At 37.9% G+C, this 24,027-nt stretch overlaps 1 protein-coding gene across 2 annotated transcripts in view; it reads right to left on the bottom strand.

The window, feature by feature from the left end:
- LOC114053893 (laminin subunit alpha-3-like) overlaps window positions 1-24,027 on the bottom strand; it is a 325,673-nt gene that overhangs the window by 49,741 nt on the left and 251,905 nt on the right. For both annotated transcript variants that reach the window (XM_027877010.1, XM_027877011.1), the window contains 6 exons: window positions 21,358-21,471; window positions 14,170-14,279; window positions 11,945-12,025; window positions 6,346-6,452; window positions 2,339-2,386; window positions 1,499-1,650 (listed from right to left, as the gene is read on the bottom strand). In XM_027877010.1, the coding sequence (XP_027732811.1) occupies window positions 1,499-1,650; window positions 2,339-2,386; window positions 6,346-6,452; window positions 11,945-12,025; window positions 14,170-14,279; window positions 21,358-21,471 (612 nt within the window). The remainder of the gene's footprint in view (window positions 1-1,498; window positions 1,651-2,338; window positions 2,387-6,345; window positions 6,453-11,944; window positions 12,026-14,169; window positions 14,280-21,357; window positions 21,472-24,027) is intronic.

Below are 24,027 nucleotides of genomic sequence, written 5' to 3'. Positions count from 1 at the left end.
ACAACAACCCTATATGGTAGGAGCTATTATTATTCCCATTTTACAGATGGTGAGGCAGGCACAAATTAATTGTCTTGCCCAGGATCACATGGCTGGGAAGAACCTGAGACAGGATTTGACCTCAGGACTTCCTGACTACAATCCACACCTGATGACCAAATCTCTAATGATGACGAACCTCTCTAAATTGATCCAGTCTGGTCCTCGAATGGCAGGAATATGCTCCTCACTATCAGGCCTGAACTCAAAGTTTTTCCAGCTGGCACAGCTTTGCCAGAGCTCATAGTCTACTGGCACAGACATCAAGAATCCAGGGCCACTCACATACCAGGAAGATGCCTTGATTTGTTTCTGTAAGGCCTCCCTTTGACCACCTTCCCATGAAAAATCAAGGCGAAACACCTATAGTCCTAAATGATCCTGGGAATGTCAGAAATGGGCCCTTCTCCGAGAGAACCTCCCTCTAAAGACATCTATCTTGTCTTGGATATATAATTACATTTCAGAGGTGTCAAGTTTTGTGGAGAACCATGGCTCTTTAGGAATTAAAGTTATACAGATTCCCCACAGTGAAACAAATTGAATTAGCAACTATTCCCAAGTTCCTTCCCAGTCCTAACTCTTCTTTTTTTAATGCATGATACACCCAAAGTATTTTATGTTCCCCTTAGAATGTCTAGTGTTGTGACTTCTAGGTACTTTACATCATTATATATGTACCCAAAGTGGCAGGTTTCCTGGGAGTTTCAAAATATCAATCTTTTTTTAAGATAGATAAGCATATGTACTTTTGCCCAATTAATATAAAAATAATTTTTAACATTCATTTTTTAAAATTTTAGGTTCCAACTTCTCTCCCTCCTCCCTCCCCTGTAGTCCTTCCTGAGATGGTAAGCAATTTGATATAGGTTATATATATGCAATCATGCAAAACATACAAAATATCAATCTTGCAAAAAGAAGTTCCTGTGTTCTACAATCTTCCTAATAGAACAATTGTTATCATTTTTGTGGATGGCCCACTGATGTTAGGTCCAGACGTATTAGATGACTTTCTGATGACCACGTAAGAAAAACAGTCGTACATTTGAACTTCAGAATGCTTGATGAAGAAGATACCTTTAATGAAGACTTGTTAATTTAGAGCCTTGTTTTCTCTTGTAAGGTATTGAAATTACTTTAAACTTTAGGAATATTTGCATAAAAGACAGCTCCCTCTGGTAATTAAAGTTCTTTAAACATCAGACTAACTTTGTGTCACTCTCAAGGTTCTGCATACAGTAGATGCTTGATAAATGTTGGCTGACTGACTGACATTGACTGACTGAATGAATGAATGAAAGATTAGCAGTTAAAATTCAAAATAGTGAGCTGTGTTTCTATTAGTACTTTCTAAAAATAAAACTGCACTTGGAACCCTGGAGTGAGAGGGATATGCCTTACCTAAACTAAAGCCAGTTTCTTTCAAAGCTCTCTCCCATTATTTAAAAGTTCTTACCCTCAAGTCTTTGGTTTGGGTTTCCAAGTGCTTCATTTGCTCCAGAGTGGCAGCACTTGCAGTGGTACTCTGGAGCTGAGATTTGATCAGTCGAAGCTCATCACTCATTGTTCCCAGGTCCTTCAGGAGAGTCGTCACACAGCTATCACAGTCTATACAAAGATCATGAGCAAAGGAAAACAATGATTCTGGGTGAGGTCGGGGTGCTAAGAATCACAGGAATGGAAAGGACATGCACAGGTGTTCAGCCCATTTCATATTTTCTGTGTTAGAGGCAAAGCCACATGCCTGGATTTCTTTGTGAGGAACATGGGTTCCTAGCCCAGGAAGATAACGGAGTAGGCATTTCTAACAGGAAAGGTGGCTCTCCCACCTTTTGATCATTTTGAATGGAGGGGGCTCCTGTTAGTATTCTCCTAGCAACACACCTATAGCAAAGCTAATACATGAATACACCAAAAACTGGAACATGTAGGACCATAGAACAAGAGAATCACAGATTTACAGCTGGTACTTCAGAAGTTGTCTAATCCAGGGCTTCTTAAACTTTTTTCACTCCCACTCTTCTTTGCCTTTAAGCAGGGTTCCTTGACATTGCGTGGCCTGAGGGCACATGCAGCACAAAGCGCTGCCAGAAACACCTTGGATTCATTACACGTTTGATTTTGAATTAATTTTTTGTTGTTGTGTGTTCAGAAACCTTTTACTGTTGCCAAATTTTTCACGACCCACAGTTTAAGAAGCACTAAGACTAACCTTCCCATTTTATAGTTGAGAAAAATAATGCCTAGAGAGGTTAAGTGACTGGCCCAACATAAGGCACAGTATTTCTTTTCTCACCATCACATTCTTCAGGGCCTCCATCTTTGGGTTCCTGATTGATACAATCTGAAATCAAAATTTTTAGGAATTCAGAAGTCAGAACAAACAGAGATGACATTATTTTATAGTTTTACAGTCTACAATTTAATTTTTATGTTTTGGTTTTGTTTCTGAAAAAGGTAAACTTGGAAAATTATCTTTATTGTCATTCTTTACGAGTCTGTCCCTTTCTCTCCTTTACCAAAACCATAGATCACATGCTGCTCTCATTTACTTCTCTTACGACCTCCATCTCAGCCTCCCTTGCCTCTAGCTTCTCTCACACAACCCAGCAAGGATCATTGGGTCAGTCTAGCTCCTCAAATGTCATTCTGATTACGTAACTGTTTTCTCCTGGAATCTTTCTCTCTCCAATTTCACCTCAAATTAAGACTCCTGATCCACCATTTTGAGACTCTCTACCTCCATCTGTGTCCTCTTACCAAATGTTCACATTTTCTTATTCTTTAGCTTGTGCCACATCAGGGACTGCTCACTCTAGCTAGGAGTGGACACTCCTCACTGAATCCCATCTCTATTCTATCCCGTTTGCCATTTTTGTAGGATTTAGACAGGCAAGGGATTTTGAAAGCCACATAGCTCCACCCTCTTGGTTTATAGATATGGAAACTGAGTTCCAAATAGATTAAGTGAGTTGCCCAAGTTTATATAGGAAGAAAGTAGGGAAAGCTGGAATGTGAACTCAGGTTCTCTGCCTCCAATCTCAGTAGGAATCAAAGGGTCTGAACTTATAAGTCATTAAGGAGTATAGCTCATCAAGTCTACCACTGCTTCCCTTGAATGGCCCCAAGTACTCTTTCAGTTATGCCCCTCCTCTTAAACCATCTTTCTATGCTGCCTAGAACACCTCTTTACTCTTTTTTGCGCAAAAAAAATTCCATCAGACTCTCTAAGAATTCTCTTTGAGATTACCTACTCTTTGAAACTTTTCTAGACAACCTTCATCTGGCTGTTTAAGCACTTCTATACTGACCCTCCTCTTCCTCTTTCCCAGCATTTCAAATACTTAGTTCTTTGTACATTTCTGTGCATCTTTGAATAGCTGTATGTTTATAGGTTTCTAGTCAGTCAATTAATAATTATTAAGTGCTTACTATAAGACACCAGACACTATGCTAATCTCTAGGGATATGAAAAGAGCTAGAAGGCAGTGTCTGCCCTGAAGGAGCTCACATAGGAGAGACAAGTAAACAAATGCGTATAAATAAGCTGTGTACAAGATAAATGACAAATACTCAACAGAGGGAAAGCACTGGAATTAAGAGGGGTTGGGAAGGGCTTCCTGTAGAAGATGGATTTTAGCTGGGACTTGAAGGACACCAGGGAAACCGGGAGGCAGAGATGAGGAGGGAATACATTCTAGGCATGCAGAACAGCCAGACAAAATACTTAGAGCCCAGAAATGGAATGTCTTATTCAAGGAACAGCAAAGAGGCCTGGGTCACTGGATAGAAGAGTATATGTCAGGGTGTGAGGTAAAAGAAGACTGGAAAGGTAGGAGAGGACAAAGTTATAAAGGGTTTTGAATGCCAGAAGATTTTGTATTTGATCCTGGAGAATATGCGGAGATTATTAATCACTTTAGAGAAAGCAGTTTCTATTGTGAATCTTTGCCTACGTATGTATGTTTCTGACATCTCTCAGACCGTAAACTCCTAGATGGCAGCAAACATGATGTATTTCTTTATGACTTCCCATAATGCCTGGAACAACAAAGTGGTCTACCAACAAAGGGTGTCTGGCTGTGTACTTATTTTTCAAGCTTGAGTTTTCATTATAAAAATGTCCATTCCAGAAAAAGTCCTAATGGTGGTGGTTCTTTTCCACATCAATTTATAAACTCCCACGGCTGCTATCATGTCATTTCTCATAGTGGTCTATTTTTGTGACTGAAAACCATAGAATTTCTACTCAATAAGTAGGAACAGTAGCTGACTGAGATTCTTAGAGATCACAGAATGCCATTCTTCGGCTAGTTCCCTCAAAATAATTTTCCTTCCCCCTCAATGATTCCTAAAGTTATACAATTAATGTTTAAGGTAAACAGTAGCTTTGTCCCACCATGATACAAAATATCCCTGAGAGGTGTACTATCCCAAGTCTCATCAGTTATGTGCACATGAACAAAAATAAGTTTATGAGCTCTTTTCCTGAAAGTGTGTTCGAATAGGGAGGGAGACGAATAAAGCAAGAGGAGCTGCGCACTTGGGCAAGGGCTGAAGGGTATGATTAGCAGGAGTATGCTGGAGCTAGTTGGAACCGGCTCATGAGGACCAGCTCGAATTCTCTCTCAGTGTGAACATCTACACCTCAGAAATCAGCAAACACTATGAATCAGGGCTTGATTTATTGTTTGTTGATTGTCAGGAGTTAAGAAAGTGATGGAGAAAATATTAATGATACACGTTAAACTTAAAAGTGTTTGGTGGGTAAAGTTTTTTGAAGAGTTGGTTGTTAAATACTGACCAGCAGAGCACTGAAAAGTGCAAAGGAGGCAGAAAGAGTTGACTAGTGGCCCAGAATACAAAGTCCCCATGATGGCTCTACTTGACAATCTATAATCTTTAGGTGAATGCTTAAATCAAATGTAACAATTCAACAGTGAAAATAATAAAATAAATATAATAGGGTAACAATGAAAGTAGTAAGATCATAGATTTAGAGTTGGAAGAAACATTCAAAGCCATGTAGTACTATTTTACGTATTAGGAAACTGAGGTCCAGAGAGTGAAATGACTTGTCCAGAGGTCATGGAACTACTAAGGGTCTGAGCCAGGACTTGAAGACAGGACCTCTGATTCAAAATTCAAGAAAACAACAGCAATAGTTCCTAGATCTTGGCAAAGGGAGCTCCTGGCAGAACACTTCCTCTACCAATACAGGTTGTCATCTTCTTTGTAACATATGGTCTCAGAGAGTTGTCTAGAGAACCTAAAGGTTCAGTGACTTGCCCAAGGTCATACAGCCAGAATAGGTCAAAGGCAGGACTTGAACCCAGGTCTTACTAGCTTCAAGGCCAGTTGTCTATCCATAATGCTACGATGGCACAATGATGATGATGATGATGATGATGATGATGACGAAGATAAACACTCATAATCTACACACTACTGGAGCTGTCCTGAAGATACTTTCTATCAACTTCGAGATTAGGCACTTAAATCTCATTGTTTTCATTCAATAAGTAGACTTCAGAACATGAAATACAAAAGAATAGTAGGACAGTGATTTCTACCAATACTGTTTCTACCTAAATTTCATCAAAAAAGTAAGAATAAGATAACAATAGTAATAACTGGTTTTTAAATGTCAATGTTAAGTTTGTAAAGTACTCATAATTTAGGAATGCTACATTTCACTCACTAATAAGTAATTTAATAAGTGAATGCAAGTACCTGCCAAGGCAACCTATTTGTATTTGACAAAACAGCTTTCCTTAGGGATATCATAAATCCTAATTATTTCAGGAACCTCCTGAAATTATGAGACTTTGGGAAAGTATTTAAGCAGCACCCATTTATGCAGCAGTAGCAAATTTATGGCTCTAAGATTCTTTCTTGTAACCCAGTTAATTAACACCCAACTGCTATGTTTCAATGATATATTTACATACCACGTAGAAGTTCTCAGGTTAAATATATAATAACAGAAGCATGAGACCAGAAGATAACTTACATTATGGGAGTAAGTTCTTTTGATGAAAAAGGGCTTCAATCTATTATGGCTACTGCTAAGTCTATTGGTTATCTCTTGCTTAACTTACTCCAGAAATAATTCACCCTAAGTCTAAGTAGTACTTAGGGAAGTCACCAGGACCTTCAGAAGGAGGGGCTTACTTGTCAACTGGGAGATCATATACTTTGCAGTTTTTTGGAATTTTTTGCTTGGGGACCCAGAATGTAATCTTGCATCACCCTGAGAAAGAAACATCAAATCACATTTATGGATATGGGGATGAGTTTTACCTCCAGTCAGTGGATCACAGCTGATCAACTGGCCATTATTATTGCAGTTGCAGGGCTGGCAACTACCTCCAAATTTCTGGGGATTCCCAAAATATCCTGGTGCACATCTACATGGAAAAAAGACAAGCAAAATAAACATCAATACTGCATAAATCTTTGTGTCATTAGAAATTAAAAATCTTTTTACTTATTCTGAACATTTTGGCCACCTCCTAGGGTCAGTGATGGAGCTCCTGTAAACCTATAGAAGGTAGTGGGGTTGGTATATAGTTTGGTCAGAGTGCTCTTTCCCAACTACAGGGGCAGCATGGTTCATTTTCAATTTTGTATTCCCAGCAAGCAGCACAATCTCTGGAATATAGTAAGTGCCTAACAAATGCTTATTAAATTGAATTGAGCAATTACTTCCCTATGAAGCTCTAGAGGGAATGTGGAACCTAAAAGGGGAACTGAATATAAGGTCTTCAAAGAACTCTAGTAAAAAGAAGGATAAAGAAAATAAGCAACAGAACACATTTCTCTGCTATCATGTGACATAATTTTAGAAATGCTAGCTCCAACAATAAGATAAGAGAAAGAAAGTGAAGACATAATAAGATAGAAAAAAGAAGGGACAGATCATCCCTCTTTGATGATTACATGATATTTTACTTGTAAGATGCTAAGAGGGTCACCGACAGCTAATTGTTGCAGTGGATAGAGCTCTGGGGCCTGGAATTGGGAAGACTTGAGTTAAAATCTGGCCTCAGACACATAATACTCACTAGCTGTGTGACTCTGGGCAAGTCACTTAACTCCAATTGCCTCACCAAAAAAAAAATGCTATGGAATCAGCAAAGAAACTAATTGAAATGATTAATAGCTTCAGTAGAGTTATAGGCAACAAAATGAACCCACAAAAATCAACAGCATTTCTACATGACAATTATAAAGTCCAGAAGGCAGTGATGGAAGGGAAAATCCCATCCAAAATTACTCCAAACGCATAAAATGTCTGGCAGACAATTTACCAAAGTCAAAATATATTTATTAAGCACCTGCTAGGCACTGTGCTGAGAGCTGGGGATACAAAGAAAGCAAAAGACAACCCCTGGAGCTCACAGTTTAATGGAGGAGGTAACATGCAGGCTACTAGTTACAAAAAAAAGATATATACAGGATAAATTGGAGATAATCAACAGAGGAAAGACACAAGCATTAAGAGGAATCAGGAAAGGGTTCTTGTTGAAGGTAAGATTTTAGCTGGGACTTGAAAGAAGTCAGGGAAGCCAGGAGGCAGAGATAAGTAGAGATAGGACTCCAGGCATGGAGAACAGCCAGCAAAAATTCTCAGTCTGGAGATGGAACAATTTGTGTGAGGAATAGCAGACAAGCCCGTATAAAGGATCACAAAATACATGGGAGAGGGGAAGAAAGGGAAAGGAATAAGGTATAAGAATACTGAAAAGGTAGGAGAAGCCAGGTTGTTAGGGACTTTGAATGCCAGTCACAGGATTTTCTACTTGATCTTGACATGGTCAGATCTTTACTTTAGGAAGTAACAGCTGACTGAAGTGGGGAGAGACCAAGGAGCAGGCTACTGCAATGGTCTAAACATGAGGTGAGGCTATGTCAGAGGAGAGAAGGAGGTGGGGCATACAAGATATATTATGAAGGTAAAATTGATAGGATTTGGCAACAGATTGGAAAAAGGGGTTAGAGAGACTGGAGAATCAAGGTAGTGAAACTGGATGAGTGAGAGAATGGTGGTACCCTCAACAGTTCCAGGGAAGTTAAGAATAGAGGAGGGCTTATGGGAAAGATAATGAGTTCAGTTTTGGACATGTTGAGTTTAAGATGTCTATGGGACATTTAGGTCAAGATGCCTAATAGGCATTTGGAGATTTGATTCTGGAGTTTAGGAGAGAGGTTAGGCCTGGATAAATAGATCTGGGAATCATCAGCATAGAGATAATAATAGAATCCATGGGAGCTGATGAGATCACTAAGTGAAATAGGACAGAGGGAGCTGAGAAGACAACCTAAGACCAAAGAACACGAAATACTTGTATAGATAAATTACAAAGCACTCTTTAAAGAAATGAAGAACAACTAAAATAGCTGGAGAAATATTCAGGACTCATCATCCCAGCATAATAAAAAAGATAATACTACCAAAGTTAATTTACAGATTTAGTGCTATACTAATCAAACTATCAAATGGATACTTTAAAGATCTAGACAAAATTCACTTGAAAGAGCAAAGGATTATACACACACACACACACACACACACACACACACACACACACACACACATACATATATAGTTAAGTAATGAAAAATGGTGGGAAAGGAATGAGGGGGTAAGGGGAAGATTAGCACTTCTAGACCTTAAACTATATTATAAAGTGGTAATCATCAAAAATCCTTGGTACTGGTTTAAAAATAGAAAAGTTGATCAATGGAACAAACTAGACAGGGAAGAATCACAAATAACTGACCTCAAAAGCCCATTAATTGATAAACCCAAAGATATAAATTACCTAATTGCTGATATATCCATATCATAAACTACCTAAATTAGAAGCATTGCCCTTTGACAAGAACTGCTGGAAAAACTGGAAAGCAGTCTGGCAGAAATGAGGGTTAGATCAGTATCTTTAGCATAATAAATTATATATATATATATATATACACATATACATACATATATATCATATAGCACATATAGCACAATCATATAGCACAATAAATTAAAAATGGATGTGGACTGAACAATAAATATATACCAAAAAAGAGAATAATCCATTACTAGACATACGCTCCAAAGAGATCAGAGACAAGAAGGCCCATATCTACCAAAATATTTATAGCAGTATTTTCTATGGCATCAAAGACTTAGAAATGAAGTGGATGCCCACTGATTGGGGAATGGCTAAACAAAATATGGTACACAAAGTAATGGAATATTATTGTTCTGTCATATGAATATAATGAATATAGAGAAGCATGGAATATGAATAGATGTAAAATGAATTCAGCAGAAACAGGAAAATAATATATACAATACTACAACAGTTTAAATGGAAAGAATAAAAACAATAACAAAACAACCAAAACTGAATGGTGCAAAATTTTAAAGACTAACTTTGGCCCCAAAGAAGAGATATGAGAAAATATGTCAACTTCTTTGAAAAGGCGGGGAATATTGTGGAACTCTTTATATAACATCAGCCTTTTTCAAGATGTTAACTAGATTTGCTGGATTTTTTCTTTCTTCTTTTTTACTATTTATAATAAGGGATGGTTCACTGGGAGGGAGTAGAGGAAAGTATACAATGGAAAATGTTCATGATGTCAGAACAAAAGATATTAAAAAAAATCTATTTTGAAAACACAATGAAGTAAGGTCAGTCACCAGGCAGAGGTTATATAGACGACTTGGAACAACTAGAAGGCAGGGATGGACTTTTTTCCTTTATGACATGAAAATCAAGAGAAACAACATGGTCCTATAAGTCTAAATACTCAACAAAATTTAGTGGTGATGACCCTGATTCCCCAATCATGGTTTTAACTCCTCAAATCTAAGTCTTCTCTGTTTGGCTAGAAGCACAGTACCAATTTGTTCCCAATACTTAGGTTTTGTAAGAAATTATAACAATGACATATTTTCAAGTATTAAACTTCTATGAAGAATATGATGGGCTCTACTTAGGGATTAATAAACTTCAGAAAGCCAGAAGGGAATGGAAAACTTTGTCCTTAAACTGTGAAGGGAAACGAAGTGCAAAAAAAGACTCAGAATTTGATTTCCAGAGTCCCAGCTCAATATTATAGGTCTTCTATAGGATCATTGGGAGGAAAGTATGTAGCAAACTTTAAAGGCCTTTGGTAATTGTTATTATTACCCAATAGGCTATATTGTACAGAATGTCTATATTCTAAAATATTTTATTTTTTGATATCTCTCCCACCCACATTCTCTACATAAAGATTTACACAATAACAGATTGCCTTTTTTCCAAAGTCCATAAATATTCGGAGAAGTTAGATGCCACTTCCCAGTACACACACCCAAACTATAAAAATATTTGACGCCATTCTTCCCCTCTAATGGTAGCAACTAAATACAATGACTAGCAGTAAAACTTCTTGATTTTATTGATTTCTTTGGTGTGGCAAATATCAGAGCAAGAAAAGATCCTTGGAGTAGGCAGGTGGTTTGGTGACGCTGGTTTTGGTGTTGGGGAAGGGGCAGCAAGGGAGTGGTATGGAATAAGGTGATCAGATACATTACTAGGATATTTATCAGCTGTTGTGGGGGGAAGCTTGAAAAGTGATAATCACAAAGTTCACTTTTGAAGGATCTTTAAGTAACAAACTAGTGAAAATCAATGGACAGGGAAAGTAGAGTTTATTAAGAATGTCCCTTTCTGAATCAGGTTCCTGGCAGCCAAAGGAGCTCGTCATGTCAGTCTCTGATTTCTGTTCCAGTGGTCATGATAAATGACAGCAGGAATTTAATTAGAAGGAGTCTCAGTGGCATTATACCCTGAAACCTTTTTGAAAGATGTAAGAAGACAAGTGGAACAAATGTCTTAAATGAGAGCAAGAAAGCAGAAGAGTCTTCAGTTGTATTCCATGATGAAGTCCCAGCTTTTTAGCTTTGCATTTAAGGCCCTTCATATTCTAACCCCAACCTACCTTACCAGACTTTTCCCTCACCACTCCACTATAGGAAATCCTCACTCCAACCAGAACGGACCACTCACATCCCCAAAACATGTGTCTGTGCCTATAATCAAATGGATTCTCCCACCTGAAATACCATTCTTTCTCCTTGTAACCTATTCTGTGTCTCCCCTTCCCCCCCACCAAAGTAGAATGTAAGCTCCTTGAGGGCAGGATCTATTTTCCTTTTGTCCCTAGCATGGTGCCTGGCATGTAGAAAAATGGAATACTTTCTGAACTGAACTGAACCTTGATCTTATCTAGCTGAAGTTACATTTCTTCTAATGGCCACCCTATCCTATGATGCACTCTTCTTTCTCTGGGCCCTTACAGAGAACTTATTTTTGCAATGCCCATCATTTCTGTCCTGCTCATTTGGCACTCATCAATTACTTCATGCCAATAGCTACCTTTCCAAGTATAGAGGTCTTGGCTCCTCAATCAACATCAGCTCCTTCAGAACAAGGACCATGTCTTATAGATCTTTCTACTCTTCACCTTACTTTGAGTGGTATCTTTAAAAATGGAAGGTGCTCAATAGATGTTTGAAGATAAAGCATGAAGGTACAGAAATAATCACTTTGCTTTTCAAATCTCTAAAGTCTAAATCACCTGCACTGTACAATTTTATCTATTATATGGGCATGTGCAATTTCCAAATGCCAAAAATATTCAGAGAGTGGGAAAGAAGAAAAATTGCATGATTTAGGAAATATTTGCTTGTATTTGCTCAGCAGACATTGGCTTCAACATGCTACAAAAGGACCTGGGAGAAAGGTGGCAGCAGTGCTCCTGGCGAGGGCTGGCAGGTTCCTACTGGAACACCCTGAAGGCGGGTGGGGTTCAAGCAGCTGGCCACCAGCAGGGAAAAAAAGACACTGACCTTTCACACTGGGCTCCCACGTAGCCAGGTTTGCAGGAACATTTCACATTTCCCCCATTCACAACACAGCCAGTAGCAAAACTACAAGCAAAGGGGGAAAAAAGAGCCTTATTCCAAGTGCAAGGGAATGCATTTCCTGTTCTTTAGCCTACAAATATATTCTGATGATTTACATTAAATGAAAAATCAAAACCAGGGCCCCTTTTGTGTAAATTACATTTTGGCACCTGTATTAGTTCTGATTACAAATGATTCATTTTACCTATCACTGGGCAAAACCTGGCTGAATGCTTTGAGACTTTCTCTACACCCACGTTTGGCCTCTCAAAATACATTCCTTCCCTTGAGACAGGACAAAGTAGCTTACTCTGGGAGAGAGTGATTACTACAATTTTTTTCCAGGAATAATAATGGAGGAATAAAACAAGTCTAGGCAGAAAAGGCACAGAAAATTCTGGCTTTAACAACAAAACAGTTGCTCCTGTTTATTCAAATTCTTTTGTGTTGAACGCATTGGCCACCGCTCTGGAAAGAATCTCCTGATGGTGCCAGGCCTAAATTGGACCATCACAAAGGAATAAACCTTTAAACTCACTTCCTGAGCCAAACTGTCCAATATACCATCAGAGAGATTTCACCCTGAATGGTGCAATTTTTAGCTCTATATGGTGATTTATTTAGGAGGGAGCTTTTTTCTAGAAATTAAAGACGCCATTAAAAAAAAAAACCCAAATCCAAACTTTATGAAATTGCTGTATCTTCCCGCTGAACACAAAGCTCTCATAAGCCCAGACACTGAAGTAACACAATTCATCATTTCACCGGTTAAAGCACTGGCTACTTCAGGAAATCTCTCTTGGCGTGGTTGATCAATACAGAGTTACGCGTCTAATAAGATTAATGGGGTTTGTCAGTGCACCTAATACTGCTGGAAAGTGTTAGGTAAAAGAGTTACAGGAGGCCTTGGGCGAGGTTTAGAAGAGCTACACAGAACCTCTCTGCTTTGAAGCTAGACTGTCTTGGCCTTAGAAGGGACGTTGAAACATTCACCATTGGAAATCTTGCTACAGTGATAAACCATGAGTCCAGAAGATTAAAGATAAAATGTGCAACCCAATGCCTGAGAGAGAGAGGTGATGGCCTTACACTGCAGAATGAAGCATACGTTTTTGGACATTGCCAAAGTGGGACTTTACGAGACTGTGCATATCTAGGGCAGCTAGGTGGCGCTGTGGATAGAATGCCAAGCCTGGAGTCAGGAAGACTCATCTTCCTGAGTTCAAATTTGTCCTCAGACACTTAATTAGTTGTGTGACCCTAGGCAGGTCATTTAACCCTGTTTACCTCAGTTTCCTCATCTATAAAATGGGCTGGAGAAGAAAATGGCAAACCACTACAGTATCTTTGCCAAGAAAACCCCAAATGGGGTCATGAAGAGTGGGATATGACTGAAACGACTGAACATGCACATTTGGTGCTATGCCTAAGTTGGATAAACTTCCAAACTCACTGCCTGAGCCAAACTGTCCACTCATTTGTGATGAGGGTTTTCTTTTTCTTTTCTTTTTTTTTTTTAATGTTCAAGCAGGCGGGTGGGTGGGGACAATGAGAGGGAGAGATAAATGCTTGTCCAAATAAATAAATATTTGAAAAAATAATCTTGCTGCAGACTGCTCTTTAACTTCTGTTCACATGGCTTTACAAATGAAGTAACTTAATTGTGCAGACTGATGGAATTGGTATCAAATGCATTAATTAATTAATTTTTTAATTTTAGGCAATTGGGGTTAAGTGACTTGCCCAGGGTCACACAGCTCGTAAGTGTCAAGTATTTGGTCTGAGGCCGGATTTGAACTCAGGTCCTCCTGACTTCAGGGCCAGTGCTCTATCCACCGCACCACCTAGCTGTCCCCAAATGCATTAATTTAAAAGAAGAATATAAATTTCAGTTACAGATCCACTTGGGACACATTATAGATAGCAATCTAAAGTTCAGCTACCTTTCCTAGTACAAGAGACAATTTTAAACAGTCTGTGCTGTTTTTGTTGACCTGATACATTTTACTGATTATTAAATTAGTTTCTGCCTCAATCAAATAGTATTTTTCATTCTCCTGTCTGAACTTTTCTGGATGCTTTACTGTACATATAATAATAATAAGAAACTAGCAGGAGCTAAATAAAAAGAGAACTCAGGTTCCCTCCTGTTCTAGAGCGTACAATACCTGTTTGTATGAGGGCATGGGCAGACCCGACAGGAACCCTGGAGGGCGTCTCCATAGTAACCCTCCTTACATCGCTCACAGTTTGCACCGGCAGTGTTATGTTGGCAGTTCTGGAGAACAGAACAAACAGTACAGTTAAAGGCAGTCGTTCGTGTTTATTTCATATGACACTATTGCTATCATGAAAACTCTCTTCACCTAGTCACCTAGTATTGTGGGAAGAGTGCCGATTCTGGAGTCGGAGGGCCTGTGCTCAAACCCTCTATTTGAGGAGGACTGTGTGACCTTAAGTAGGTCACTGAACCTCCTTGGGCCTCACTGTCCTGGGATTGAACTAGGTAGTCTCTGAAATGCCCTGCAACACTGGATCCGTGGTCCAGTGATTATTCAAATAATTATAATTAATTCATTCTCACTCTATAAGAGGGATTCTCAGACTGAGGTCCATGAACTTGGCTATATATATGTCTCCACATAGACATACATACACACACATATACATGCATATGTATATGTGTGTATATACATATATGTATATTTGTATGTATATACATGTAAATGTGCATATATACACATATACATATAAACACCACTCTATATACTGTACTTCTATATATGTGTATATGTATAACTGTACTTCAATATAATTGGTTTCCTTTGTAATTCTAAATATTTATTTTACTGTAATTCTAAATATTGATTTCATTAATTTAAAAACATTGTTCCGAAAAGGAGTCCATAGGTTTTACCAGAATTCCAAAGGGGTCCATAACCACAGAAAAGGAAAAGAACCCTTGCCTTTAAATTAAGGTTATTTCAGTTCGCTACAGTTAATATTAACCCCCAAACAACTTTAACTATCAGAAGTCAGGAAAACTTATCTTCCTGAGTTCAAATCTGGCCTTAGATACGTCCTAGCTGTGTGACCCTGGGCAAGCTACTTAACCCTGCTTGCCTCAGTTTCCTCATCTGTAAAGTGAGCTGGAGAAGGAAATGGCAACCCACTCCAGTATCTTTGCCACGAAAATCCCAAATAGGTTCAGAGAGTTGGATGTGACTGAAACAATTCAGCAACATTAGAAACCTCTGTCCTAATCATATTTGGGACTAGAGAAACATTATATATGTATATGTATATATATATATATGTATATGTGTGTGTGTATATATATATATGTATGTGTATATAGTGCATACATATATATATATATCAGTAAAGTTTTTGTGTGTGTGGTACATTTTTGTGTAAAAGCTTTGTATGGTTGGTTACTATGTGATCTTTTTTGTGTAAATCCATTTTAGTTTTTCTACTGAATCCAGTAAAGACTGAAGTTATTTTAAGTGTACCTTTTGAAATGTACATGTTGATACATGGAACTTGTTAGAACAAGTGGAAAATTGAATGGAATGCTGCTGTTTGAAAAAAAAAAACAACAACCTTCTTATATTCAGATTTTTCAAAGAAGCACAAAATTAATGTCAGAGTAATCTTTTGAATAGTAATTTAATATTCAAATATCATGCAAATTCAATTATCTTACTTCAAAATTGTCTTATAAAACATGAGGCAGTCTGGTACAATGGAAAGAATATTGAATCTGGAATCAGAGGATCTGGGTTTGAATTCGAGTTCTATGGCTTTCTACTTTTATAACCTTGGGTACTTTACCTTTCTGGTCCTGAATTTTCTTATCTGAAAAATGAGAAGGCTGAGCTAGATGATCTCCATGGTCCCTTCCAACTCTGTGATGTATAATCCCATGCTTCCTTAAGAGTAATTAAAATGCACAGATGGTTTCCCTTTTGTGACACAGAAATCCACCAAGAACAGAACCTGGGCATTTGTGCAGGGTTTAACACTCTTCTTGGGCTAACTTTATTTCAGCATTATATAACTCAATTTAATTCTTGTATTTCCTTTCAGAGTCATTCCCTCAGATGTGTTGGATATTTCCTTCAGGAAAAACTGTTAAAATGTACAAAAATAGCTTGGAAAATTCCACTTGGCACATAATATTATTATGCAGAAGTGCACATATTTTAATTAATTATTTTATATATAATCAGTATAAAATAACTCCTTATTGAAGAACAACCTATGATAGTCTCAATAGTGTTGCCTAAAGATGTAATACTTGAGTAGGAATCTTTTCTAAATACGTGAATTTTTGAATAACATCTGAAAATCGCCTGGGCAAAGCTAAAGAATATATCTATCAGGCAGGATCATGGCTCTGATGGGGTGTGAATAAGATTTCGTCTTCAATCTTGAACTCTGGTAGTTTGGTTAACTTACATGAGTTAAACTCTGTTCATTAATTGGCCGTAAAATATCAGAAATTTGCTGAATTGAGCAGAATACTGATAGGCATCTTTTTCTATTATCCAAATGAAAATTAATTTAAAATCAAAGTTTTATGACAGTATCACATGAAATGGGATTGGTCTTAAGAATTGGCAGTGGACTACATGTGATTTTAGGATCCTTGAAAAACAAGACCTGAAGAAGTCCCCTACTGGGGATTCATTTCTTTGAGTATCCCTGCATCCTCTTTCAAAATATAAACACCTCTTGAAGGATCATAGTATTTAGAGTTGGAAGAGACCTTAGAGATCATTATCTTTCCTTTTTTTTAAGATGGAAAAACTGAGGGTCAGATGGGTTGAGGGACTTACCCAACATCACATACTTTTAATGTAGCTTCTCTAATACTGGACACAGGGTCTTTCCAATATTCTAAACTATCTCTCATTTAAGAAGTACGTGCCCAGGTACAGAATCGCAATTTATACTCATAGCAGGTTTCTAATGAATGTTTGTGGAATATAATGCAGGAGGCAACTGAGAAAGAAACAAAGGAAAAAAAAGAAGGGGTGGAAGAGAGAAGAAAGTGATAGTGAAGGAGGAAGGAGAAGAGAGAAATAGAGGAAAAGAAAGACAGAAAGACAGGCAAGGAAAGGAAGATAGAAAAGGAGGAAGAGAAGTACAGAGACAGAGAAACAGAGAAAGAAAGAGGTAAAAAGATGGGGAAAAGATAATGAACAGCTTTTGTCATATTGGAACAGGGCCTCAGAATAAAATAACGATGGCTATTATTTCCTTTTGAAAGGAAAAAGGTTATTTCTGCACTCAGCAGTAGCTAGTCTGCTGCTGGGGACTCAAAGTTCCTTTTTTTTTTTTTTTTTTTGAAATAACAATTTCTTTCCCAAGCAGTTTTTAGACATGTGTGAAGTGCCTTTGAGTTTAGAACAGAACAAAGGAACTTGGGAGGTGTCAGCTCATTTACATAGCAATCACCCAGAAAGTTCATCTAATATTCAGAAATTGCTGATTGCTTTGTCTTTCTTCTTTGACAGTGAGGGCTGCCTCAATCCACACCGAACGAGGGTTACACCTGAAGATAATATCAACGTCAGATGAAAGTTGGCCCACTGGCAGCCCTTGGTTTATAGTCTTGCCAAGTAGACTTGAGCTCTCCAATTGAAAAGGCCACTGAGGTCATGAAAGCCATAAGTATGTACAATAATATATTTGTTCTCTTTTTATAAAGGATCTATATTATTTGCAATGGGTAATGACTGTGCTATAAGAAACAATGACTTATGATGAGTACAGAGAAGCACAGAAAGATTATGAACTGATGCAGAGTAAATAGAAAAAGGAAAAAAATATAAATGATGACTACAGCAATGTAAAGATGCAGTGGATAGAGTGCCAGGCCTGAAGTAAAAAACTCATCTTCCTGAGTTCACAAATCTGGACTAAGACATTTACTAACTGTGACCCTGGGCAAGTCATTTAACCCTGCTTGCCTCAGTTTTCTCATCTGTAAAATGAGTTAGAGAAGGAAACGACAAACCACTCCAGTATCTTTACTGAGAACATTCCAAATGGGGTCAGGCAACTGAAAAGACTGAACAACAAAACAACAATGTAAACAGAAAGGTCAAAAAGACAAGACAATTGAAACGGAATATTTTGAAATGATAATGATTACACTTGGCCCCAAAGAAGAAATATGAGAAGCCATCTCTCTTTCTTCCTCCTCCCTCCATCTTTTCACAGAGATGGAGGACCATGGCTGTTGAACGCTGCATTTAACGTCAGACTTTTTAGACATGTGGGTTAGTTTTGTTGAACTTTCCCCCTCCCTCTTTTATTACTGGTTATAAGGGATGGCTCTTTGGGAAAGGGAAGGAGGAGGGATACCTTGGGAAATGTAAGTCATATAAAAATTAAAAAAAAACAGCAAAAATTTTTAAATAAAAAAGGATATATTAAGTTTAATTCTCCTGCTTGACTAAAACAAACACATATGATTACTTTCTCACTCTATATACTCTTTTGCTAATTTAAAGAAATATGAGGAAAACTCTCCTTGGTGTCTTTTGTACTTTTCAGTGAATGATATGACAGAAGGAATATTGTAGTAATAAAATAAATGTTTTTAAATGAAAGTATTTACTTATCACATGTAAAACGTAGTATAGTCTAGGGGGAAAAGCACTGTATTTGGAGTCTGAAGACCTGATTAGCATGGGACCTTTGGCAAGTCGCCTCGCCAAACTACAGTTTTCTCATCTATGAAATGGGGACAAAATGTTTGTACTCCCAGTCTTAAAGTGTTGTGAGAAAAGTGCTTTGTAAAATTAAAATGCTGCAGAAATGCAACTTATTATTGATAATTGTATTGACATTCCTAATGGAGGCAAAATTATATTTTCCAAAGAATTTCAGACTTTTAACTTATAATTTTCAAAAACTACAAGATATCATTCTATCAGTCTCTTCACAATAATTTCCTGTCCTAACCTGTTCTATCTTGCAAAGGAAACACTCCCCAGGACATGCCGAATTGGTTCAACGTACTCAAATGCAGGAACTTAAAATATTTGAATCAAAGTCAGTGTGCATTACACAACACAAAGGAAGTTGGTGCTAAAATAATACATTTCACAAGGGGTAGAAATTAATTGGGGGCCTGCATTCTAGAAGCTGTTTATCTTGCCTTTGCTGTTGACATACTACTGTTCAGGCAAGCCACACGTATCTGTCAACCCATCAGAAAACTCAGAGAAGGAAAAGGAAACAAAATTTAAAACTGGCTGCCCTCAGGTTCAGGAGAAAAGATTTCCTCTGGGATTTCCAGCTAACAACATGCTAAGTCATTTAGCAAGGATGGCTATTTAGACCTTTCTTGCCACCTGACCCTTAGAGCAGAGGACTGGTGGAAAAGGTCTGGGAATATCACACTGTTTTTCCACCTTGCCCTCCACCCCAATAGAACAAAATGCCAATCCCAAATCATATTAAAATAAACTGCAAAGGGCAGCTAACAAGGGGTGGTGGGTGGGGTTAGGGAAATGGTACAAGATAGCAATATACTTCCTGAAGAGTGGGGATGGTGGAGTTCCACTTTACTTTGCTAATATGGATAGGAAATTCATGGACTGTATTACATAGGCCTCAAATCCTTTTTTAGCACCTGTGAGTAGAGCCATCTTGTTGGCTCATTGGTTCATAAATTTAGAACTAGAAGGGCCCTCAGAGATCATCTAGACCAGAGGTGTCAAACTCCCAGCCCACCCAGGAGTGCCACCCAAATAAGATTAAAATGTATGTGGGAAATGTGTAACAAATTAAAAAAAAAATACCATAAAATAGATCATGTTAATTTGTGGTTCTCTAAGTGAATATGCAGTCAGCAGAGTTCCTTTTTGTATTTCAGTTTGACACCACTGATCTAGACCAGTTCCCTCATTTTACAAATAAGGAAACTGTGGCCGAAGTAGGTTAAGTGATATGTCCAAGGTCACATAGGTAGTAAGTAGCAGGTGCTAGGATAGCTCTGCTCCTTTAGTACTATTCTGATAGTGGAAATTTCTGATTATTTGCAGAGCAAGTAGAAAATGAGTAACAAATGAGTCCAGTGGTTTATTTTTCTTGATAAATATAGTTCTTTTTTTTTTTTTTTGCTAGGCAATGGGGTTAAGCGACTTGCCCAGGGTCACACTGCTACTAAGTGTGATATGTCTGAGGTCAGATTTGAACTCAGGTCCTCCTGAATCCAGGACCAGTGCTCTATCCACTGCGTCATCTGCCCCTGATAAATATAGTTCTTTAAAATTTAAGGACAATGAGAGACAATGAGGCATAGTAGATAGTGGGCAGACTTTGGAATCGGTAAGAACTGGGTCCAACTTTCCCTCTACCATTGCTAGCTGTGTGACCCTTGGCAAGTCTTACTGAGCTGCCAGGGGCAATAAAAAGTTAAGTTACTGAAGAGCTGACACATCAGCAAAAGGAGTTTTCCACATACAGATGAAACCTTAAGCTCAGATTTTTTTTAAAAAAAAAGGAGCATGCAGGGCAGCTAGGTGGCACAGTGGATAGAGCTGTGGCTTTGGAGTCAGGAGGACCTGAGTTCAAATCTGGCCTCAGACACTTGACACTTACTAGCTGTGTGACCCTGGGCAAGTCACTTAACCCTGATTGCCTCCATTAAAAAATAAAAATATAAAAATTTTAAAAAGCAAAAAAAAAAAAAGAGCATACATGGGAGTGGGAAGTGGGAAGAGGGATTGTAAAAGAGTTAGATCAAATTACAACAATATTTATATTTCATAGTTCATAGAATTTAAAGCTAGAATGGTCCTTAGAGATTAGCTAATACAACCCCTCATTTTACAGATGAGAAAACTGAGGCCAGGGGCAGCTGGGTGGCGCCATAGTACACAGAATGCCAGCTTGGAGTCAAGAGGATTCATATTTCTGAGTTCAAATCTGGCCTCAGATACCAGCAGTGTGACTCTGTGTAAGTCACTTAATTTTATTTGCCCCAGTTTCCTTATCTATAAAATGAGCTGGAGAAGGAAATGACTAATCACTCCACTATATCTGCCAAGAAAACTCCAAATGCGGTCATGGAGTTGGACACAACTGAAATAACTGAACAACAACAAGGAATTTCAGTGATTTGCTCAAGATCACACAGGTTACAAGAGGCAAAGGCAAGATTTAAGCCCAGGTCTTCTAAAGTCAAATTCAGCATGTTTTCCACCATGTTAGTCTTGTGCTGTCTCTATGTACATGGCAACCTCTGCTTCGAACTTGGAGAAAGGTGTTACCTTGTTTGTGCAGTAGGAGTGAGTGACTATCTATTAAATTACATGAGACCATTTACTTACAATACAGATTCCTGAGCCATCCTGGCACCGATTTGAATGTCCATTACAATTGCAGGGAACACATCGTCCTGTATAGAAACCCTTGTTGTCCCGATAATATCCAGGAGTGCAACCCTATTTTTCAAGTAAAACAGGGAAAACAGTTTTTAGAAAGTTACTATTTTCTTACAGTTATTGCTCAAGGCCAGTGAGACTTCAGCCTTGAAAAGCAGTGATCTTTTTATCTACTTTTCTATACATTTTTGGAAAATTCCACTTGGAATGCCACTCTTTAAATTCTTCCTTGTTTTCATTTCATGTAATTTCCCATTCCTTTGATCCTCTCCTTTGCTGGTACGTCCCATAAAAAGTTCATTGGTTCTATGAAAATACAACCTTTGGTGAGTTGAAGGGGTAGGAAGAAGTGAGTTCTATAGCAATAATATTTTAAAATGGATGAAAAATTGCTGGGAAGCTAAATTTGGACTGAAAAACTTTCAAACATTGTTTTTACAGGCACTCTCCGAGGGCTAAGCTGGGCTGGGTAGTAGTGAAAGAGTGGAGACCTGGTGCATTAAGTCACTTGCAGCTGCTCTAAGGTTTCCAGCTGAAAGAAGAAAAGGGAGCTGGGGATGCAGGGGATGGAAGGAGGTGGGCACTGGCTTACAGGAGGAGAACTTCTTGAGGACAAAACTCTGTCTTACTCATGGCCCTCTTAAGATCAGGCAAAGTGCTCTGAACATAATAAGCACTCAGTAAGTGGTTTGTTTTTTGTTTTTTTTAATTGAGTCAAATACTGGTCAGATAACAGGGATAACACCATTGAAAGTGGAAGTGGAATAACACGCCTTCCCTGATGATCAGCTGTTTTAGAGAACAGTGAAAAGTCTGGAGGGAATTGAAGGCGACCAGGAGCCCTGTCAGCAGTGAGGAGAGAAGGGCATTAAGCTTTCACTTCTCCTTTTGCCTTTGTTGTTGTAGAAGCTGTCTCCAAGTAAGGACATGGGAAAATATTTGGATCTACATGACGGCAGCAGAATCTGAGGTGATAAAAAAAATTGGGTGGATTCACTCACTGCCATCAGCCTATTAAATATGTGGGGGGGGGGGTGTATGTATGCATACACACAAATACTATATATGTATGTATATGTGTGTATCTATATATTATGTACATATGATATACACTATATACTAGCTGGGTAAGTGATAGTAAACCCAGAAATACAGCTAATTGGTGTTCACAGAATGATCTGGATGAATGTAGAACAAGTCATTTTGACCAAATCTTTGGTTCCCACTGGATTCAAATATGCTTCTAAAGAACAAGCCTGAATGTTCTGTTTTTTGTGTTTTGTCTGGCTTTTTAATTTAATATTATTTTGAGATAACTATACTCCGGTGATTTCTATTTTCTTCATAAGGCTGACTTTGTTGACTTGGATTTTTTTAAAATGATGAAAAGAATGGAAGCTTTCTTGTGGTGATCTGACTGAAAAGCCAGACTCTAGTCTAATATGCCTTTACAAGCATGGTGAAGATGATAATAATATTTTGCCATCTACCACAAAAATTTGCCATCTTGTCTATTTCTTAAATTTGTCAGTGTTCAGTTCTGATGTTCCATTTATTTGGGAGTGTTTAGGTCACTGCCTAGATCAAGTACAAATATTGCCAAATATCACACATCCTTCCTTCATTGATGACCATGTGGTTTTATATTACATGTATGTATATGTCTATGATATGCATGTGTGTATATGTATATCTTAGTGTGCATGTGTGTATATACATATATGTTTATGTGCATGTATATGTGAATATTTATATTCTTTTCTTTAACTGGACCTTTGATTTCATCAGTGGGAGGAATTCCATCTAACAATGCAGGTCACCACCTAAGAGAGTTGTCTAGGAGCACTGAGAGCTTCAGGGACTTTCCCAGGGTGACACAGACAGCAGGCATGAGAGGCAGGGCTCAAACCCAAGTCACTCTGACTCTTAATCAAGATCAGCCCTCTACCCATTGTGCCATTCTTCATCTCACATTAAATGTATAAGAGTGTAAAGTCATGGAAGATGTTAAGATGAAAACATGATTTTATTTTATTGAAACCTAAGTAACAAAAAAGTTTTCAATTACTTGAAGCTATAGTCAAAGTAAAACACCTGGAATTTTGATGAGACTAGTGGAACAAACCATTCTCACTGCCTGGAGCAGTGTATGTGACTTGTGCAGGCTAATTATCACATATTGGGAAAATTTCCATTGAGGTTACCACCTATTATACATCATACTCTGATAACTAGATCATGTCTTCCAACATAAATTTCCCCAAAGCTATTAGTAACTAAGTTTGGACAACGGGAAACGTTTTTTAAAAAGTATATTAGGTTATAAGTACAGGCTTGTCCGAGGGAGAATTTAAGTATGAAAAGAATGCTACATATCTGAAAATACATCCATATGGATACAGAACATTTTAATCGGCTACTTAGCTTGAGTCCTCATTTTGCAAAAGCTTAGAAATAACTAAGCTGAGAAAGATACTAATATATAGCAATATATGGCTGCAAAATAATTATACTTAAAAAGAACAAATGATGTAGCCAAATGAATAATTCTGGGTAGTTTTAAGTTTTAAGTTCTGAAATAAGCCAGAATTTTAAATACTTTCTGTTGGGGGATGA

Source organism: Vombatus ursinus, unplaced genomic scaffold (genome assembly GCF_900497805.2).
Source record: "Vombatus ursinus unplaced genomic scaffold, bare-nosed wombat genome assembly UNPS02014812.1, whole genome shotgun sequence".
Taxonomy (NCBI): domain Eukaryota; kingdom Metazoa; phylum Chordata; class Mammalia; order Diprotodontia; family Vombatidae; genus Vombatus; species Vombatus ursinus.
Note: the sequence above shows the minus strand (reverse complement) of the source record. Positions and strands in the feature narration are given on the sequence as shown.